This window comes from Halichoerus grypus, chromosome 9, assembly GCF_964656455.1.
Source record: "Halichoerus grypus chromosome 9, mHalGry1.hap1.1, whole genome shotgun sequence".
NCBI classification, from domain to species: Eukaryota; Metazoa; Chordata; class Mammalia; order Carnivora; family Phocidae; genus Halichoerus; species Halichoerus grypus.
In genome coordinates, this window is record NC_135720.1 from 61,953,232 (window position 1) to 61,972,609 (window position 19,378).

Sequence of the window (19,378 nt, forward strand, 5' to 3'; positions counted from 1 at the left end):
TGAACAACTGAAAGTTACAAAAAATGAAATGCAGAGAGGTTAAGTGATTGCTTCAAGGTTACAGTTAATCCTTTTTTCCTACTTTAACAATTAAATTTCGTTATATCTTTTTGTATTGCAAACTGGGTTGAAACAGCCTATAAAATTTTATGTAAGATAAAGGTATCAAAAAAGTAAATGTGGAGTAGTAGCTTGCTGAAGCCCAGGAAGAGTGAGCACACACATAAAAGCACAATGCATGGTCTTCTAGAGTTCTTAAAGTTGGGTTATAAATCCGCCTCTGAGTTTCCTAGCAGCCAAAGCAAGAAGAGAGATCTGATTAATTACGACATATGATCAGTATATTCACGTAATGTATAGCCAAATCACATGGTGTGTTTGAGCGTATATGTATTAAATGCCAGTTGCTTAGGAAATGTATGTTTTTCTTAGCCCACAATTCTGAGAGAAATTTGTCTCTTTAGTGAAATATATGACGTGACATCAGTCTTTCGACTTCTAATACGTGTTTCTCTCTATTGCCTACTTTAACTTGGTCCTGTGTGCTTTAAATATAAATTTTATGGTGGAATGGCAAAACTTTCTGGTCAGAAGGTAACCATACCTGCTGTTACTCCTCTTCTCTGTCAGGAATTCTTGTTAAATCATGGGCACAGATCTTTGCCACCTCGAAAGCGCAAAAGCTCCTATTCCGGATCATTGACTGTTTACTGCTGCCACACACCGTGCTACAGCCAGAGAGAGAGCTGCCTGCACCCCTGCTGACTGCAATCCAAAAGAGTCTTCCTCTGTACCTCCAGGTATAGTGAGTGTGGCTGCTTGCAAGCGTAAAAGAAAAAAATGAAACTTTGCCTTAGAACAGTATCCTCACTGCAGATTTGAAAACCATCCATTGTCATCTCAAGGTTATGTGTGTACATGTGGCACTTCTGTTGAACAAGTTTTAAATTCCTCTTGTGTTTGGCCGTGAAAACAATGATGGAAGAGGCAGTCTCTCAAGAAGCAATTAAAGTTGAGACAGGAGGCTGACTAGCATAGACACAGTAGTGTGCTCCCAGTTTGCCTTAGAAGCCTCAGCTGTCTGCCAGCTAGACGGCGATGAAGAGATGGGAGAGAAGATACCGTGAAGGAGATGAGTTGTAAAGGAGCAGAGTGGGTAAGAGTTAAAGGACCAGTCCTGTCAGAGGGAACAGCAGGTAAAAGGCATGAGCTTTAAGAAAGTATGACATGCTGGGGAAGAGCAAAGAATTCTATTGTGGTTGGACATTCATCTAGAAGGTTCCATGTGCCACACTAGGAAGTCTGGATTTGTTCTTTTACGTGGGGATTTGAATGCATTGTTGATGGATTTTTGATGGATTTTGAATAGGGGAGTGGGAGTGACATATCCTATTTACATGTTAGAAAGGTGATGCTGGCCAGGTGATAGACATTGGAGAGGGTATGTGCTATGGTGAGTGCTGTGAATTGTGTAAGACTGTTGAATCACAGACCTGTACCCCTGAAACAAATAATACATTATATGTTAAAAAATAAAAGAAGAGGGCGCCTGGGTGGCTCAGTCGTTAAGCGTCTGCCTTCGGCTCAGGTCATGATCCCAGGGTCCTGGGATCGAGCCCCGCATCGGGCTCCCTGCTCCGCGGGAAGCCTGCTTCTCCCTCTCTCACTCCCCTGCTTGTGTTCCCTCTCTTGCTGTGTCTCTTTCTGTCAAATAAATAAATAAAATCTTTAAAAAAATAAATAAATAAATAAAAGAAGATTGTAGGAAGGGAAAAATGAAGGGAAATCGGAGAGGGAAACGAACCATGAGAGACTATGGACTCTGAGAAACAAACTGAGGGTTCCAGAGGGGAGGGGGGTGGGGGGATGGGTTAGCCTGGTGATGGGTATTAAAGAGGGCATGTACTGAATGGAGCACTGGGTGTTATACGCAAACAATGAATCATGGAACACTACATCAAAAACTAATGATGTAATTATGTGAGTAACATAACATAAAAAAATAAAAAGAAAAAAAGAAAGGTGATGCTGGTGGCATCTAAGATGGTTGGTGTGGGCGTTACATTGGAGACTTGGAAGGCAGTGAATTGTTCATTATCTGAAGTTTTTGAACGAAGCGAGCGGGTATAGAACTCACACAGCAGACTGCAGAAACATGTAGGAGGTCTGATTAAAAATACTTGCTGAGTGAATGCTGTGGAGAAACAGAAAGAAATGGAATACTTCCTAGATTCCAGAGTGGCTGCTTAGGCAGATAGTAGTGTTGCTAACTAACATGGGCAATTCTGGAGATGTGGGGATGAAGCTAATGATTTCTGAACAGCTGTCGTTTGAGGTGCTGTGCAATATCTAGGTAGGCACTTGGAAATATTAATCTGTCATTCAGGGGAAAGCACAGAGTTGGAAGCTTTGTTTTTCATTGGTGTCTCATACTGAAGATAAGTGCTTCTTAGTTTGGGGTTCAACAAGGGAAACTTGAGGAAGAAAGGGAGAACAGAATGTGATTGGGTAATAAGCAGTCTTTTCCACAGGTGGATTTTTTTAAACAGATTTTTACAGTGTCTAAGAAATTTTAAGTTGGCTTTTTAATTTTGTATTGGTAATAACATAACATAATAAAGTTTAGTGTGTCTGCTGGCAGAAAGATAAAGTATTGCCAATCAGGGAATATGGGTGGGGAGGAATCTTGGGCAGCAGGAGAGTCTCAAAAACGTGTTCTCTGTTTCCCTCTTAAGCCAAAATAGTACAACAAGAATTCGTATTAGGGGTGCCTGGCTGGCTCAGTCGGTAGAGCATGGGACTCTTGATCTCAGGGTCGTGAGTTCAAGCCCCATGTTGGGTGTGGAGGGAGCCTAATTAAAAAAAAAAAAAATTCTTATAATACTTCATAAGTGGTTAATTGAAAATTTTGGTGAATTTATCCATTTGGCAGAATTGACTTAGAGCTCTATACCTTTAATTTATTAAAGATACTCAGCTTTCCTCTTCAGAGTTTTCTGAACATATCCATGTATTACTTCATCATCTAATAATGTGCTTTGTTTTAAACAAAAACATTGAAGAAACTGTTTAGAGAGGTATTCGTTGCTTTTTTTTTTTCCAGTTGTTGTTTGATAGTGTCAACAGCTCTATGCTACTTTTATTACAAATAATCTTTCATTTATAGCTAAAATGGATACATAAACATTTCTAATTATTTCTCTAGGAAAACACGTTGCTAATTGCAAAGTACCAAATTATAAATGAACTTTTAGCACATAATTTGTCATTGTGTTGGTGATTGTATTTTATTAATATGCAGTATTTAGTAACAATGGCAGAAAAAATATTTCTCAGGGTATTGGTTTCATTATTTGTAGGTATCAAATACTGTAATCCACATGGAATTATTTTGTTAACTTTGTTAATTTCTGTACAAATGGAAGGGATTAAATCAACAGAACTCTTAACTTCTCTAAACCTCAGTTTCCCCAGCTATGAAATCAGAGATGTGATAATAACCAAGTCATTGTTCTTTTGAGAAATTTAAATGAAGTAAAGGATATAAAGCACATGGCACAATGCCTGACACATGAAACTCTTAAAATAGTCATTAATCAGGGCACCTGGGTGGCTCAGTTGGTTAAGCGACTGCCTTCGGCTCAGGTCATGATCCTGGAGTCCCGGGATCGAGTCCCGCAACGGGCTCCCTGCTCAGCAGGGAGTCTGCTTCTCCCTCTGACCCTCCTCCCTCTCATGCTCTCTGTCTCTCATTCTCTCTCTCTCTCAAATAAATAAATAAAATCTTTAAAAAAATAAATAAATAAAAATAAAAAAAAATAGTCATTAATCAGAGTTGTACTCTTCTGTATTTCCCTCCTGTCAATTTTTTTTTTTAATTTATCACATTTCTTACCATGGGAGATTTTTAGTATAAATTCTGTAGTGTCACTCAGATAAATGACCAGTACCTACATAAAAAAACTGACTTAAAAATGTATTTTATTACTTTGAAATAATACACAAATGTAGTTGATGAGTGTGGTGGTCATGTTCTCTGGGTATGAGAGGAAGAAGGAAGCTTCCTTTGTCTTCTTGCACTTCTCCCCTGCTTCATTTGCGTACACCCCGAAGGCATGCATGTTTCGTTAGATACCACCCCATGGATCTAACCCAAGCTCAGCAAGTCCCTGAGCCTCATATTCACATCGTCTGTTGATGTTGGGCTGTGTCTTTGTTGATTATGGGTGACACATTCTGACATGAATATTAATGCTAGGGACTAAATAAGTTCCTCAGTATATTTTTTTTTAACTTTGCCTTTTACTATTTCTTTTCTTTTTTCTCCTGTAGGGCATGTGTATCGTGTGTGGTCAGTCCCAAAATCCAAATGCCTATTTGAACCAATTACTAGGGAGTGTTATTGAGCAGTACATTGGGCGGTTTCTTCCATCGTCCCCGCATGTTTCGGGTCTCGGACAACACCCTGTTTTGTTGGCATTGAGAAACTCCGCCGCTGTTCCACTGATATCACCTCTAAAGAAATGCATCGTACAAGTCATAAGGTACATCTAAATATTAAAAACAAGTGGTATTTACAATGTATTAATCTTTATTAAAAAGTAACAAAGCATCCCAAAGTGTTGGCAACCCTTGGGATGCTGGTAGTTTAGAAACTTTCATTTTCCCTGAGAAACATTGTCTCTAAGAATTTACTAAAATGACTTTTGCTCATGGCAGCCTGAGTCAATGCTCTTTAAATTGTTTTATCTACATAGCTATTATTTTCCTTATACATGTCCTAAAGATACGTATTTTCTTAGTTCTTTCAGATAAACAGTAAGTGTATTTTCTACTATAGAAAACACATTATTTATATTTTTAAAAGAGAACAACTAAGTGAAAAAATGAATGCTAATATGAAAAAGGAAGTACTAAGAAGTCCTGTTTTGTTGGTCTCCTCTCTGTCTTAATAACTTTGATTTCATTATTAGATGCATAAGTGAAACCTCTTAGGTTCTCTGTTACCTTTTAACAGCAACAATAGAAGATTCAGTAATAGAAGTTTTTTTTTTTTTCTTTGTCTTCATGGAGTATCTGGCTTCATATGAAATTAGTTTTTAAACTTTAAGATGCTACGGCAATATACAGGCATACCTTGTTTTATTGCACTTCACAGGTACTGTTTTTTACAAATTGGAAGTTTGTGGCAGCCCTTCATCCAGCAAGTCTGTTGGCACCATTTTTCCAACATTATTTGTTCACTTCATGTCTCTGTGTTACATTTTGGTAGTTCTCACAATATTTCAGACTTTTTTGTTACTATCATATTGGTTATGGTGATCTGTAATCGGTGACTACAACTGGCTGAAAGCTCAGATGATGGTTAGCAGGTTTTTTTAGCAATAAAGTATTTTTAAGTTAAGGTGTATACGTTGTTTTTTTTAGACATCATGCTGTTGCACACCTAATAGACTACAACAGAGTGTAAACATAGGTTTGATATGCACTGAGAAACCAAAAAATTCATTTCACTTGATTGTGACATTTGCTTTATTATAGTGATATGCAACCAAACCCACAATATCCCTCCACTCCATGCTTCTCCACTCCTGCAGTTCCCCATCTTTGTTGAGGCTCCTTCCTCTGAATCCCTGAGAATTCTGGGGTTATTTTCAAAGCACCTATCACATTATATTATAATAGCCTTTTTATTTTATTTTTTTTGCTTGTCCAACTCTTCCACTAGACAGTGAGCCCCTTGCCTTAGAGACCGTATTCACCATTTCATTCTTACATTGTACCTGATATACTGTAGGTGCACAATAAATGTTTGGTCTAGGAATTCAACGGTGAACCAAAAAGACAAAACCCTTGTCCTCAAAGATTGAATGAATCTACTAAAATGGAGTATTTGTTGGAAGCCACTGTATGGAGTAGAAATGATGATGAAGACATAGTTCCTGCCCTTAAAGACTTTATAATCCTTAGTGATTTCCATGGCTCATTTCGGCAAATTTTATTGCTTTGCAAGTACATTGGATGTCTAGCTTAGATTTAGCTATATTTGGCAATTTTTCATGTTGCCTAGACCTTTTAGAAACTGAGCAATTCCCACTTTCATTTATTCACTTAAATATCTACTGAATACCTATTATGAGCCAACACCTGCTTAAGAGGTAGAGAGATAAAAATGAGTAAGATAAATTATCTTTATGATCTCTGTTGACTTATAATGCTAAAATTTGTTTTGCTTTGAGAGAAAATATTAAATCCTAAATTACCTCTGATTTTTTTACTTCCTAAGAGAAAGAAAGAGGTAAAGCTGGAATGGGAAGCTAATTCCTAGGACAGTCCTCTTATTGATTTGGAAAAATAAGACCCTTCCCAAATCCCTAAATAAATAAATGTGAGGAGAGATTTCTTTATGCAAATTTGACATTAAAGAAAATGTTGCATTGTTGAGGAGCTGATAGAGGAAATCAGGCTCATATTAGAAAGGGAAAAAAAAATTAACAATTAGGTTTTCATTTGGGTTTTGATTAAGTTCATTTAAAGATCAGGTTGTTTTAAATTTCGTTTGTGTCTGTATTCTGCTTTGGCCCTTACAACGCAGCAAAGATGTGCAGTCATTGCTTCTAAATTTTTATGCTTGAGGATAGCATGGTAAAATACACGTATTTTTTTTTTTTAATTGTGCTTTATTAATTTGGGGGGTAAAATTTGTCAGTATCTTTAAAGTGTATGACATTTGATTCTGTTCATTGAAACTTTAACTAGAAGAAAAAACAAAATTGTGCTTCTTTTTAGGAAGTCCTACTTGGAGTGTAAAGGGTCCTTGCTCCCTCCTCGCTTAGCCTCTATTCTGGCCTTTGTCCTGCAGCTCTTCAAAGACACTAGCATAGACATTTCTGAGGTTCAACTGCTCCTCCCTGGCGTCTTAAAATGCTTGATGTTGGTCAGTGAACCCCAAGGTTAGTTTGAATCTGTGTTGTTATACTTTTCTTTATGTAATATCAGTTTCTACATATTGTGGCTAAAAAACAGTGGATAGCTGAGGTTGGGCATGATAAAATGGTTAAACACTGACATGTTTCAGTGTAGTTTACTTCTGTTTTGTTTTTTCCCCCAAGGCAAACAGTTTATTTAAGGGCTCCTTCCTCTGATTAGACTTGTTAACCTTTTAAAGAGTATTTGTTTAATCTGACTACAGTATTAAATCAACTTGTTACATATCATGTGGTGAGGGGTCAGCGTAAGTTCTTCTGTTCAGGTTTCTGCTAGAATATCTAAGCTTTCACAGGCAATCCTGTAAGGATCCTTTGATCCTCGTCCTTTTGTTTTCAGTCTCATCAGCCTTACTGCTAGGGATCTCTTTAAAATATCATCTATTTCATCCCCACTGTGAGTAGCATGCTTTAATAAGCTTATTGAGAATATGCAGAATAGTAGCCATAGTTCTATCCTGAAGGAGTTTTTAATGTAAATAGGATGCTGTGTGTGTAAGTGTGTGTGTGTTATCATTATAATGTGATTGTTCAGGGCAGGGCTTCTCAAATGCTTCCACCTAAGTACTTCTAACTGCTGTGATAAGTGAGTGCAATGTGGATCCTGAAGAATCTGAGGGCAGCACCCGAAGTGGTAGCTGAAAGCTCAAATAGCTCTTTGAAATGTTCTGTTTTATCTCAAAATTTATGCATATTTTGTTTAAATGTGTATTTATTTTAATAATTAAAATGTTTGGTTTGTTTTTGTTTTTCTGCTCCCAAGTTTGGTTTTACAAAAAAATGTTTTGGTGTGTTATGCCCTTACCTGATAGTAGCATCTCTGCGCTGAAAAATACCCAGATGGACCCCAGAGTCTTCTTTAGAAATTTTGTCCTCATTGAAAACTTACGCATACTTTCAGTGAAAGCCTGTTGTGGTGTACAAGACAAAATTTGTTGAAACGGAGCAGACAGTATAAAATTTTAGCTAGCCTCTTGTTTTGGTGATAGTAATATTTATCAGGAAGGAGGACAGGGTGTGGAAGGTGAATTTTGCTGCTCACATCTAGCTGGTGAGTGCATCACATGTTCCAGATGGGTAGAATACCTATCTCCACATTGCTGTCTTCATAAGCTGAGGAAGCAATATTAAACACAGATTTGTGTGCGTGGCTGAGAGAAAATTCTTGCTCTCCTTGTAGTCTCAATGTTTAAAGGAATAATCTGTAAAATCACAGAAAGTTAGTGTTACTAAATGATTCAGCAAGGCCATTCCTAGGTAAATGCCCAAGAGCATTTTAAGCATACTGTCCACTCAAAAACCTGTACTCAAGAGCTTAAAAGAGTTCCACTTCTGGCCTGATAACATAGGGAGCTCTGCTGACCTACTCCCCAGTAAAACCAGTGGAAATTATTTAAAAGAAAGTATTTAAATTCTCTGAAAATAGTCCTAAGGGTATATAGCAAATGGAGAAACATTTATTTAAGAAAATCTACTAAAACTTGGTAAAGCAGCAGAAGTCTGTGTGGTGTTTGAACCAAGACCACTCCCTTCTTCACTTCTCCCAGCTCAGTAAGACAGAAACTCTATTCCAGACTGGTAGATCCAAGAACATAGGGCTTTCTCTTTCCCCAGCTCCCAGTAGGAGGGCTATCATCCTGTGAGAGGCAGGATATCAGTATTTCTCATCCTGCCCCCAAGCTACGCTGAGGTTATATTCCAGGCAAGTGTGGCTGAGAAGTGGGGGCTCCATTCTTTTACTGGGCACCCAGGCACCGGTCATCCTTGCCACAGCTTAAAGGTGTGAATTCCCTGCCATGTGAAGCAAGTTGAGGATGCCTGGGTCTGCTGCCTTTCCTTCCACAAGTACTCAGCTCCTGTAGTGGGTATGTCACTCAACAAATAGTGGGCACCATTGTCCCTGTCCCCAACATCAGAGCCATACCTCTTGAGCTTTTGCCTGGTAGAGGTGGAGAGAGGAGAAGCAGACCAAAGAACAGAGAACTCCTGAATCTCTCCCAAAGGAACCGACTTCATTTGCAAATCAGTGTGAAAAAGTTCAAGCCTAAGGGTGCTGTCAAAACAGTGGAGTTTTTGGTGATAGGCAATAGGTAGGAGAATAATGGAGTCATTGGATATATAGGCTGATCTATAGACAGTCTAGTTTGATGAGAAAATGGTGAAAGAGACAGCTGGAAAGAGCCCTTGGATCAGAACAAATCTCAAACACTGCCCACAGAAATTGTCCCTTTAGAAAAGCCCAAACTTGATTAGATCAATGCAGTTTATTCCCGCGGGCATTATAAAACACAATAGAGTAATCAGCTTTGATTAGTGAAGCTCCACAGCTGAGTGTGGTCAGAGAAAGGGACAAAGGGAGCCCTGTCAAAACCACTGTCTTCGAATGGAAACAGGGGAATACCCAAGGTTATATCAGCTTGGGGCAATGTTAGAGGCTTCACACTGGAGGGGGGCAGAGAGGAGGAGAAGTAGACTTCACTAAAAAATGCCCAACTTTCAACAACAAAAAAATGGCAAGACATGCAAAGAAACAGAAGTATGAGCCATATACTGGGGAAAAAAAGCAGGCAACAGAAACTGCCAGTGAGAGCAATCAGATCCTGGATTTAATAGGCAATGACTTCAAAGTAGCCATTATAAGTATGTTCAAAGAACTCAAGAAAATCATGATTAACAAAATAAAGGAAGGTATGATGACATTGTCACATCAAATAAAGAATATCAGTAAAGAGACAGAAAATATAAAAAAGAACCAAATGGACATTATGCAGTTAAAAAGTACAAGAGCTGAACTGAAAAATTCGCTCATTAGTGGATTTGAATTGGCAGAAGAAAGAATTAGCAAACTTGAAGATAGATGACTAGAGATTATGCAGTCTGGGAAAAAAAAAAAAGAAAAATGAACGGAGCTTTAGAGAAATGTGGGATACCATTAGTGCCCCATCATACATATAATGCCAGAAGAGGGCAGAAAAGAGCAGAAAAAAATATTTGAAGAAATAATGGCTGAAAATTTCCCAAATTTATTAATGAACAGTAGCCTATACATTCAGGAAGCTCAGCTCATTCCAAATAGGATAAACTCAAAAAGTTCCACAATGAGATGCATCATGGTAAAAATGCTGAAGGTCAAAGGCAAGGAGAAAATCTTTAAGGCATCGAGAGAAAGATGACTCATCGCTTACCACAGAACCCCAGATAGGTCAGCAAGTAACTTCTCAGAATTAATGGAGGCCAGCGGCAGTGGGGTAACACTTAGTGATCAAAGAAAAAGCTGTCAACCAAGAATCCTCTATTCTGCAAAACTGCTGCCTTTCAAAAGTGAAGATAAAACATTCATCAAGACAGTATGGTACTGGCACAAAAACAGACGCATAGATCAATGGAACAGAATAGAGAGCCCAGAAATGGACCCTCAACTCTATGGCCAACTAATCTTCGACAAAGCAGGAAAGAATGTCCAATGGAAAAAAGACAGTCTCTTCAACAAATGGTGTTGGGAAAATTGGACAGCCACATGCAGAAGAATGAAACTGGACCATTTCCTTACACCACACACAAAAATAGATTCAAAATGGTTGAAGGACCTAAATGTGAGACAGGAGTCCATCAAAATCCTAAAGGAGAACACAGGCAGCAGCCTCTTCAACCTCAGCCACAGCAACTTCTTCCTAGAAACATTGCCAAAGGCAAGGGAAGCAAGGGCAAAAATAAACTATTGGGACTTCATCAAAATAAAAAGCTTTTGCACAGCAAAGGAAACAGTCAACAAAACCAAAAGACAACCGACAGAATGGGAGAAGATATTTGCAAATGACATATCATATAAAGGGCTAGTATCCAGAATCTATAAAGAACTTATGAAACTCAACACCCAAAGAACAAATGATCCAATGAAGAAATGGGCAGAAGACATGAACAGACATTTTTCCAAAGAAGACATCCAAATGGCCAACAGACACATGAAAAAGTGCTCAACATTGCTCGGCATCAGGGAAATCCAAATCAAAACCTCAGTGAGATATCACCTCACACCAGTCAGAATGGCTAAAATTAACAAGTCAGGAAACGACAGATGTTGGCGGGGATGCGGAGAAAGGGAAACCCTCCTACACTGTTGGTGGGAATGCAAGCTGGTGCAGCCACTCTGGAAAACAGTATGGAGGTTCCTCAACAAGTTGAAAATAGAGCTACCATATGATCCAGCAATTGCACTACTGGGTATTTACCCCAAAGATACAAATGTAGGGATCCGAAGGGGTACGTGCACCCCGATGTTTATAGCAGCAATGTCCACAATAGCCAAACTGTGGAAAGAGCCAAGATGTCTATCGACAGATGAATGGATAAAGAAGAGGTGGTATATATATATACAATGGAATATTATGCAGCCATCAAAAGGAATGAAATCTTGCCATTTGCAATGACGTGGATGGAACTGGAAGGTATTATGCTGAGTGAAATAAGTCAATCAGAGAAAGACGTGTATCATATGACCTCACTGATATGAGGAATTCTAAATCTCAGGAAACAAACTGAGGGTTGCTGGAGTGGTGGGGGGTGGGAGGGATGGGGTGGCTGGGTGATAGACATTGGGGAGGGTATGTGCTATGGTGAGCGCTGTGAATTGTGTAAGACTGTTGAATCACAGACCTGTACCTCTGAAACAAGTAATACATTATATGTTAAAAAAAAAGAAAAAAAGAAGAAGATAGCAGGAAGGGAAAAATGAAGGGGGGGAAATTGGAGGGGGAGACGAACCATGAGAGACTGTGGATTCTGAGAAACAAACTGAGGGTTCTAGAGGGGAGGGGGGTGGGGCGATGGGTTAGCCTGGTGATGGGTATTAAAGAGGGCACATACTGAATGGAGCAGTGGGTGTTATACGCGAACAATGAATCATGGAACACTACATCAAAAACTAATGATGTAATGTATGGTGATTAACATAACATAATAAAAAAAAAAAGAAAAAGGAAATTCTTAAGAATGAAAGTCAAGTGACTCCACACAGGACAAACAAACAACACCAGTAAGGCAATTATGTAATTGTAAAAGACAGCATAAGTACGTATTTCTTTACCTTTATTCTCTTAATGGGCTTAAAAAGCAGTTGTATAAAATGATATATATAAAAAAGTGATATGTACATAATGTATGATTGGGCCTATAGCATAGATATGTAATGTGTTTATCAATATTGGTTCAAAGGAGGTGGTGGGAGCAAAGCTGTATTGGGCTAAGGAAATGACTCCAGATAATAACTCAGATAGACAGGAGCAATTATGAGAGAACAGAAATGATCAATAAGGTTAGTGTCACAAAAGCGAAAATATAGACTTGCTGTCCTTCTCTTTTTCTTTAGCTTCTTTGAAAGACATAAAATTATATAAAATAAAAATAACTAGGTATTGCTGGGTTTGTAACATTTGCTAAGGTAGTATGTATAAAAATAATAGCACAAAAAAGGGAAAGGGGAATAGACTTATGTAAGAGTAGTGTTTCTGTATTTCACTGGAATTAAATTCATATAAATCTGAAACTCTGATAAGATGTACATGGTAAGCCTAGAGCAACTCCTAAGAAAATAATTCAAAACCAGTAAAAAATCATTTAAGAAATTAAAATGCTATGTTTTAAAATATGCACGTAATGCAAAACGAAAGCAGTAAAGGAGATGAGAGGAACAAAAACACAAGACATTTAGAAAACAGAAGGTGAAAGGATGTAAATCCACCTGTATCGACAGGAACAATCGTTGTGAAAGGACTGAACAGACTAATCGGAAGTAGAGATCACTGGAACGGATCAAAATGAAAAGATCTAACTATGTTCTATATGCAGGAAACACTTTGGATTCAAAGACTAAAATAGTAAAAGCAAAGAAAAAATACATCATGGAAGCTATAACCATAGAAAGCTGGAGTAGCTATACTAATATCAGACAAAACAGACATTAGACCAAAAAAATTGTTAACTAGAAATAGTGGTGTTTTATAATGATAAAAGGGTCACTATATTTAACAACTATAAAGGTGCATCTAACAAGAAAGTACCAAAATAAAAGAAGAAAAAAACGGAGAAAAATGAAGGGAGAAAGAGACAGTTCAGTGGTAATAGTTGGAACATTTTTGGTTTCCACTTAAACATGTAAAGAGCTTGAAAGTCCTCACTCTTTCCCTCACAACAAGAAAACAAATCTGAACAGGCTGAAAAACAGCTCTTCTTAAGTGCATTAGGGAATTGAAGTCATAGAGCAAACTGCTGCCCCCAAAACTTTGTATAGAGCAATTTATCAAATTCAGTGTAAATATTTCTACCAGTATCAGCTCCTGCTCCTGGTAAGCTGTGATTCTCTGAATCTACCCGTCTCTCCACTTTTAATTGATCTAATAGCTTTTTTTTTTTTTTTCAAAATCATAATAGCAACAATGTATTTGGTGATTATACCTCATGGATAAGTAAAGTGAATGACAGCAATGAGGATTGGGAGAAAGGAATTGGAAATGCTGGTATAAGGCACCTGTGCCACACCTGAAGGAATGTAGTGCTATTTGAGAGTAGACTGGGATTGGTTATAAATGTAAACTACGAACTCTGGGGCAACCACTAAGCAAAAATGTTGAAGAAGTATATTTGATGTACTAAGAGAGGAGAGAGAATGGAAACAAAATGCTCAATTAAAACCTTTGGAGAGGCGCCTGGGTGGCTCAGTTAGTTAAGCATCCGACTCTTGATCTCAGCTCGGGTGTTGATCTCAGGGTGGTGAGTTCAAGCCCCACATTGGGCTCCACACTGTGTGTGGAGCCTACTTAAACAAAACAAAACCTTTGGAGAAGGCAGACAAAAAGCAGATAATTAGAAAAAAAGAGCAGGAGCAATGAATAGAAAAGTTACATGTATGGTAGATATTAATCCAGCAATATCAGTAATCACTTTAAATGTGAATGATTTACATAAGCCAGACTGAAACTGACAGTGGATAAAAAAACAGAGCCCAACTGTATGTTACCCACAAGAAACCTACTTTGAATATGAAGACACAGATAATTTAAAGTAAAGGGATAAGAAAAATGCTTAGCACAATTCAAAACAAAGCTGTAGTAGCTCTATTAATTTCAAACAAAGCAGACTTCAGAATAAGTAGAATTATCAGGAATAAAGCGGAGGGACATTACATAATGACAGACTGGGAATAGAGAGAACTGCTTCAAGTCTGATGAAGGACATCTATGAAAATCCTATAGCATCATACTTAATGGTGAAAGATTAGATGCTTTTCCCCTAAGATTAGCAATGAGACAAGGATGTCCACTCTTGCCACTTCTATTCAACATTGTACTAGAAGTCCTACTGAGGGCAGGAAAACTAAGTAAAAATCATCTAGATTGAAAAGGGGGTAAAACTGTCCCCATCTGTAGATGATCTGATCTTGTATATACAAAATCCTAAGCACTCCAATAAAAGGTATTAGAACTAATAAACAAGGTCAGCAAGGTTACAGGATACAAAAACAAGACACAAAAATCAATTGCATTCCTATATACTTTAAATGAAAATCTGAAAATGAAATTAAGAAAATGATTCCATTTACAATAGCATCTTTTAAAAACCCAAGTAGGAATAAATTTAAGAAAAGAGAAATACAAGCTTAAGATCTGAAAACTACCAAACATTATTGAAAGAAATTAGAGAATATATAAATAAATGGAAAAACATTCCATTTCATGGATCAGAAGTAATATTGTTAAGGTAGTGGCACTCCCCAGACTGACCTACAAATACAGTGTAACTCCAGAAGAGCCGAACCAATCTTGAAAAAGAGCAGGGGTGCCCTGGGTGGCCCAGTTGGCTGAGCATCTGACTCTTGGTTTCGGCTCAGGGCATCATCTCAGGATCAGGAGGTAAGTCCTACATTGGGCTCCATGCTCAGCAAAGAGTCTGTTTGAGATTCTCTCCCTCTCCCTCTGCCCTTGCATATGCTCTCTCTCTCAAATAAATAAGTCTTAAAAAAAAAAAAGAACAACAAAGTTGGAAGACACACTTTCCAATTTCAAAACTTAGTACAAAGCAGCTGTAATCAAGACAGTGTGGTACTGGCAGAAAGATAGACATAGATCAATGGATTAGAATTGAGAGTCCAGAAATAAACCCATATGTCTGTGGTCAACAGACTTTTTTTGACAAGGGTGCCAAAATGATTCAGTGGTGAGAAAATAGTATTTCAACAAATTATGCCAGGTCAAACGGATATCCACATGCAAAGGAATGAAGTTATACCTTTACTTCACACCATATGCAAAAATTAACTCAATATAGATCGTAGACCTAAATGTCTGAGATTAAACTATAAAACTCATAGAAAAAAGCATGGTAGTAAATCTTCATAACCTTGGGTTTGTCAATGAATTCTTAGATACAACAACAAAAGCATAAGGCAGGAGAGAGAGATAAATTAGACTAATCCAAATTAAAAACTCTTGTGCTTCAAAGGACGATCAAGAAAGTAAGAAATAACCCACAGAATGGAAGAATACATTTGCAAATCATTTATATGATAAGGAAGTTGTACCTGGAATATGTAAACTGTTATAATTCAGTAATTTAAAAAAACAACAAATTTAAAAATAGGCAAAGAATTTGAATAGACATTTCTCCAAAGAATAAAACAAATGGCTAATAAGCACCCTTTGAAAAGGTGCTCAACGTCATTAGTCATCAGGGAAATGCAAATCAAAACCACAGTGAGATACCACTTCATACTCACTAGGTTGGCTATTATGGAAAAGCCAGATAATAACAAGTTTTGGCAAAAACATGAAGAAATTAGAACCCTCAATTACTGCCAGTGGGAATGTAAAATAGTATAGACACTTGGGAAAATAGTCTGGTCATTCCTCAGATGTTTTAAACAGAGTTACTCTGTGACCTAGCAATGTCTCTCCTAGGTACATATCCAAGATTAATGAAAACACATGTCCACACAGAAATTTGTTTATTTGTGTTTATAGCAGTATTATTCATAGAGCTAAAAGGTAGACTGTCCATCAGCGACAGATGGATTTTTTTAAATGTGATAGGTCCATACAATGGAATATTATATCATAAAAAGGAATTAAGTACTGCTACATGCTACTCAACATGGATGAACCTTGAAAACTTTATTCTATGTGAAAAAAGCCAGTTACAAAAGACCACATCTTATATGATTCCATTTATATGAAATGTCCAGAATATGAAATCTGTAGAGATGGAAAGTAGATTGGGGGTTGCTTTTAGGGTGTATCAGAAAATAAGGAGTGATAGCAAAAGACTATCAGGTTTCTTTGCAAAGTAAAGAAAATAGTCTAAAATTGGCTGTAGTGATGGTTCCACAATTCTGTGACTATACCAAAAATCATGGAATTGTACATGTTAAATGGGTGAATTGTATAGAATGTGAACTATATGACACTAAAGCTGTTAATGTAAAGAAAAACTAAAAAAACAAAAACTCAATTTTTAAAAAAGTTCAGTTCACTTAAATAAAGATTGCAAATCGTTTTTTTTAAAAAAACACCTGTAACACTGATCCATAGCATCTTGGTTCATAATAGCTTCCAAATGGAAACAACCCAGATGTCCATCCACCAATGAATGGATAAACAACATGGGGTATATCTATACAGTGGAATATTATTAGGCCTTCAAAAGTAAGTCCTGATACCTTCTACAGCATGGATGAACCTTAAAACATTATGCTAAGTAAAAAGAAGACAGTCACAGAAGACCACATGGAGGGGTGCCTGGGTGCCTCAGTTGGTTGATAATCCGACTCTTGGTTTTGGCTCAGGTCATGATATCATGGTCATGAGATCAAGCCCCATGTCAGGCACCACTCTTAGTGCCCAGTCTGCTTGACATTCTCTTTCCCTCTCTCCCTCTGCCCCTCCCCCCACTCACACGCATTCTCTCTCTCAAATAAATAAAATCTTAAAAAAAAAAAAAAAGACCACATGGTGTATGGTTCTATTTATAAGACATTTCCAGAAGACTTAAATCTGTAGAGACAAAACAAAGATTAGTGGTTGCCAGGGGCTGGGGGATTAAGAAAGTGGAGAATGATTGTTAATGAGTTAAGGTTTTTTGGAGAGGTGATGAAATTGCTCTGAAATTAGATAGTGGTGATGCCTTCTCAACTCTGTGAATATTCTAAAAACCAGTGAATTGTACACTTTAAAAGATTGGTTTTTATGATATGTGAATTATACCTCAATAAAACTGTTGTAAAATAAAAACCCAATGCTTACTATTAATTCTCTGTGAAGGCTATTTCTTCATATTCTGGTACTTTTTCCACAGAGGAGCTTTTGAAGTTTTTCAAGGAAATGTCTTTTAAGAACCAATTATACTGACTTCAGAACTATATCTAATATGAGGAGTTATTAGTTCAATAAAGACAAGTATGCTACATCTTCTTTATCCACCATCCTCATGCCGTAGAGAACATTACTAAGTACATATTAATTAATTGTAGTTCATATGTATCCTGTTTTATTCTGGTATAATGGATTAGAGTTTCTGAATTATTTTTTATTCTTAGACAAAGCACTTTCTCCCCAGCTACTTACATTTAATGTGCCAAAAACAACATAACAAAAATTCAGTAGCATTTGGAACATAGGGAATTTTCTATCTTCCTTCTTGATATTATTCCATTTTTTCGGAAAAATGCACAATTTTAAATGACTTAGTTAAATATTTAAAGAATACAAATGTTCTTTATGTAACTTTGCTGTCTTTTTTGAAAAGAAGATGGCATCACCAATAGTTGATTTATGTGTATGTGTGTATATATATGTATATTTGACTAATTTTGAGCGAAGGTAAATTGTTGGTGGTTTCTAATTTGTTAGAGAGTGGGGGGAATATGCCTATGAATTTTAAAAAATCAATCTGCTTATCTGTAAATCAGCTGAATGATTAAAGGCTATCTTTTGTCAGTATGTAACTGCAGGATCAGGATGATAAAATGTTTTTGAATATGGGTTTTTTCTAAGAGACCTATCTTCAAATGTATTTTTTCAGTTATCAGCTTGTAAAAAATACTCAAGCTTTTTATATTTTCTTAAAATGGGAGATAAGGAGATAGATACACTTCAGTACAAAACAAAAACTCATAACTATTTCATTTTGAAAAATAATTAAAAAGCTGTATAAACTTTAAGAAAACAACATATTTTTCTAAATTAAGAGTGTTCATAAAAATGAGGATCCAGATGGTCAATTCAGACACAGTGTGTAATGCTATAATTTTTCCTCCTAGTTAAAAGGCTGGCCACAGAGAACCTGCAATACATGGTTAAAGCCTGCCAAGTGGGGTCAGAGGGAGAACCTGCCGCCCAGCTGACTTCTGTGTTTAGGTAACTGGAAAATGTGCCAACTGGCAAGGGGACTCTTGCCAGCCATTTGACAGCCAACATGTTTTTTAAATAACTAATTATCCAAAACATAATGTGTTACTACTTGTTATAGTATTTCAATTATTATATTTTTTGGCCATAGTTTTGTTACATTGTGCTGTTTTATTAAAAAAGACAAAAGTGCCAGGGAGGAATATGAGCGAGCTGACTTAAAATCACCTGAGAATTTGGTGATGAAGACTCCTGCATGTATTGAAGAGAAAAATGGGGGTGTATGGGTCATGATGACAGGTGCACAGGCCCTCAGAACTGCTAAACATGTTACTCAGGATCCAGAAGTACATGTCACTGGTTTTCTTACCTGCTTTAGATACTGTAGACCCAGAAGGCTTCATTGTATTTCATCTGTGAAGCATAGACTGTAGAGGAGTAGATGTGATGTTGGTTCCCAAGAATAATAATGCAACTGGAGTAATGTTTTCTGTGTTTTGGGTTTTGTTGTCATTTCCTGCCTTGCCTCCCCTAGACTCTTGTGCTTTCTGTTAGGGCAGTGTTTTTAAATATGTCTCACAATTTCTACCAGTTCACTTTTATTACATGTATCTATGCCCTAGCCCTACTGTGATAAATAACACAGGTCCATTTTCTTCTGTGTTGGATCTTTGATTTCTCACTTTGTTTTCTTATCATTGGCACTTGTCCGTTGGTTACAATTTATTTAAATTATGATCACATGAAATACATAGTGGATTTGTAAGAACTATAAAATCCCCCAAAAAGGAAAAAAAAAAAAAAAAACCTGTAAAACCCTAAGAGGGGAGAAGGGATTTTATACAAATGAAGATTGCCTGTTTGTTATGTACAATTTATTAAGCTAGGTGGCTTTTATTTTGTTGGGGGAGAGAGTTGAAATTGTAGGGTTAAAACATACAATTCTTATTATGAAGGTCTCTTGTGGGTCTAAAATCTCCTATTCAGTTAAGGAATATA

At 37.1% G+C, this 19,378-nt stretch overlaps 1 protein-coding gene across 3 annotated transcripts in view; it reads left to right on the forward strand.

Moving 5' to 3' along the window:
- MMS22L (MMS22 like, DNA repair protein) overlaps positions 1-19,378 on the forward strand; it is a 131,516-nt gene that overhangs the window by 108,665 nt on the left and 3,473 nt on the right. For all 3 annotated transcript variants that reach the window (XM_036101480.2, XM_036101478.2, XM_078054971.1), the window contains 4 exons: positions 631-800; positions 4,333-4,544; positions 6,790-6,953; positions 18,292-18,388. In XM_036101480.2, the coding sequence (XP_035957373.2) occupies positions 631-800; positions 4,333-4,544; positions 6,790-6,953; positions 18,292-18,388 (643 nt within the window). The remainder of the gene's footprint in view (positions 1-630; positions 801-4,332; positions 4,545-6,789; positions 6,954-18,291; positions 18,389-19,378) is intronic.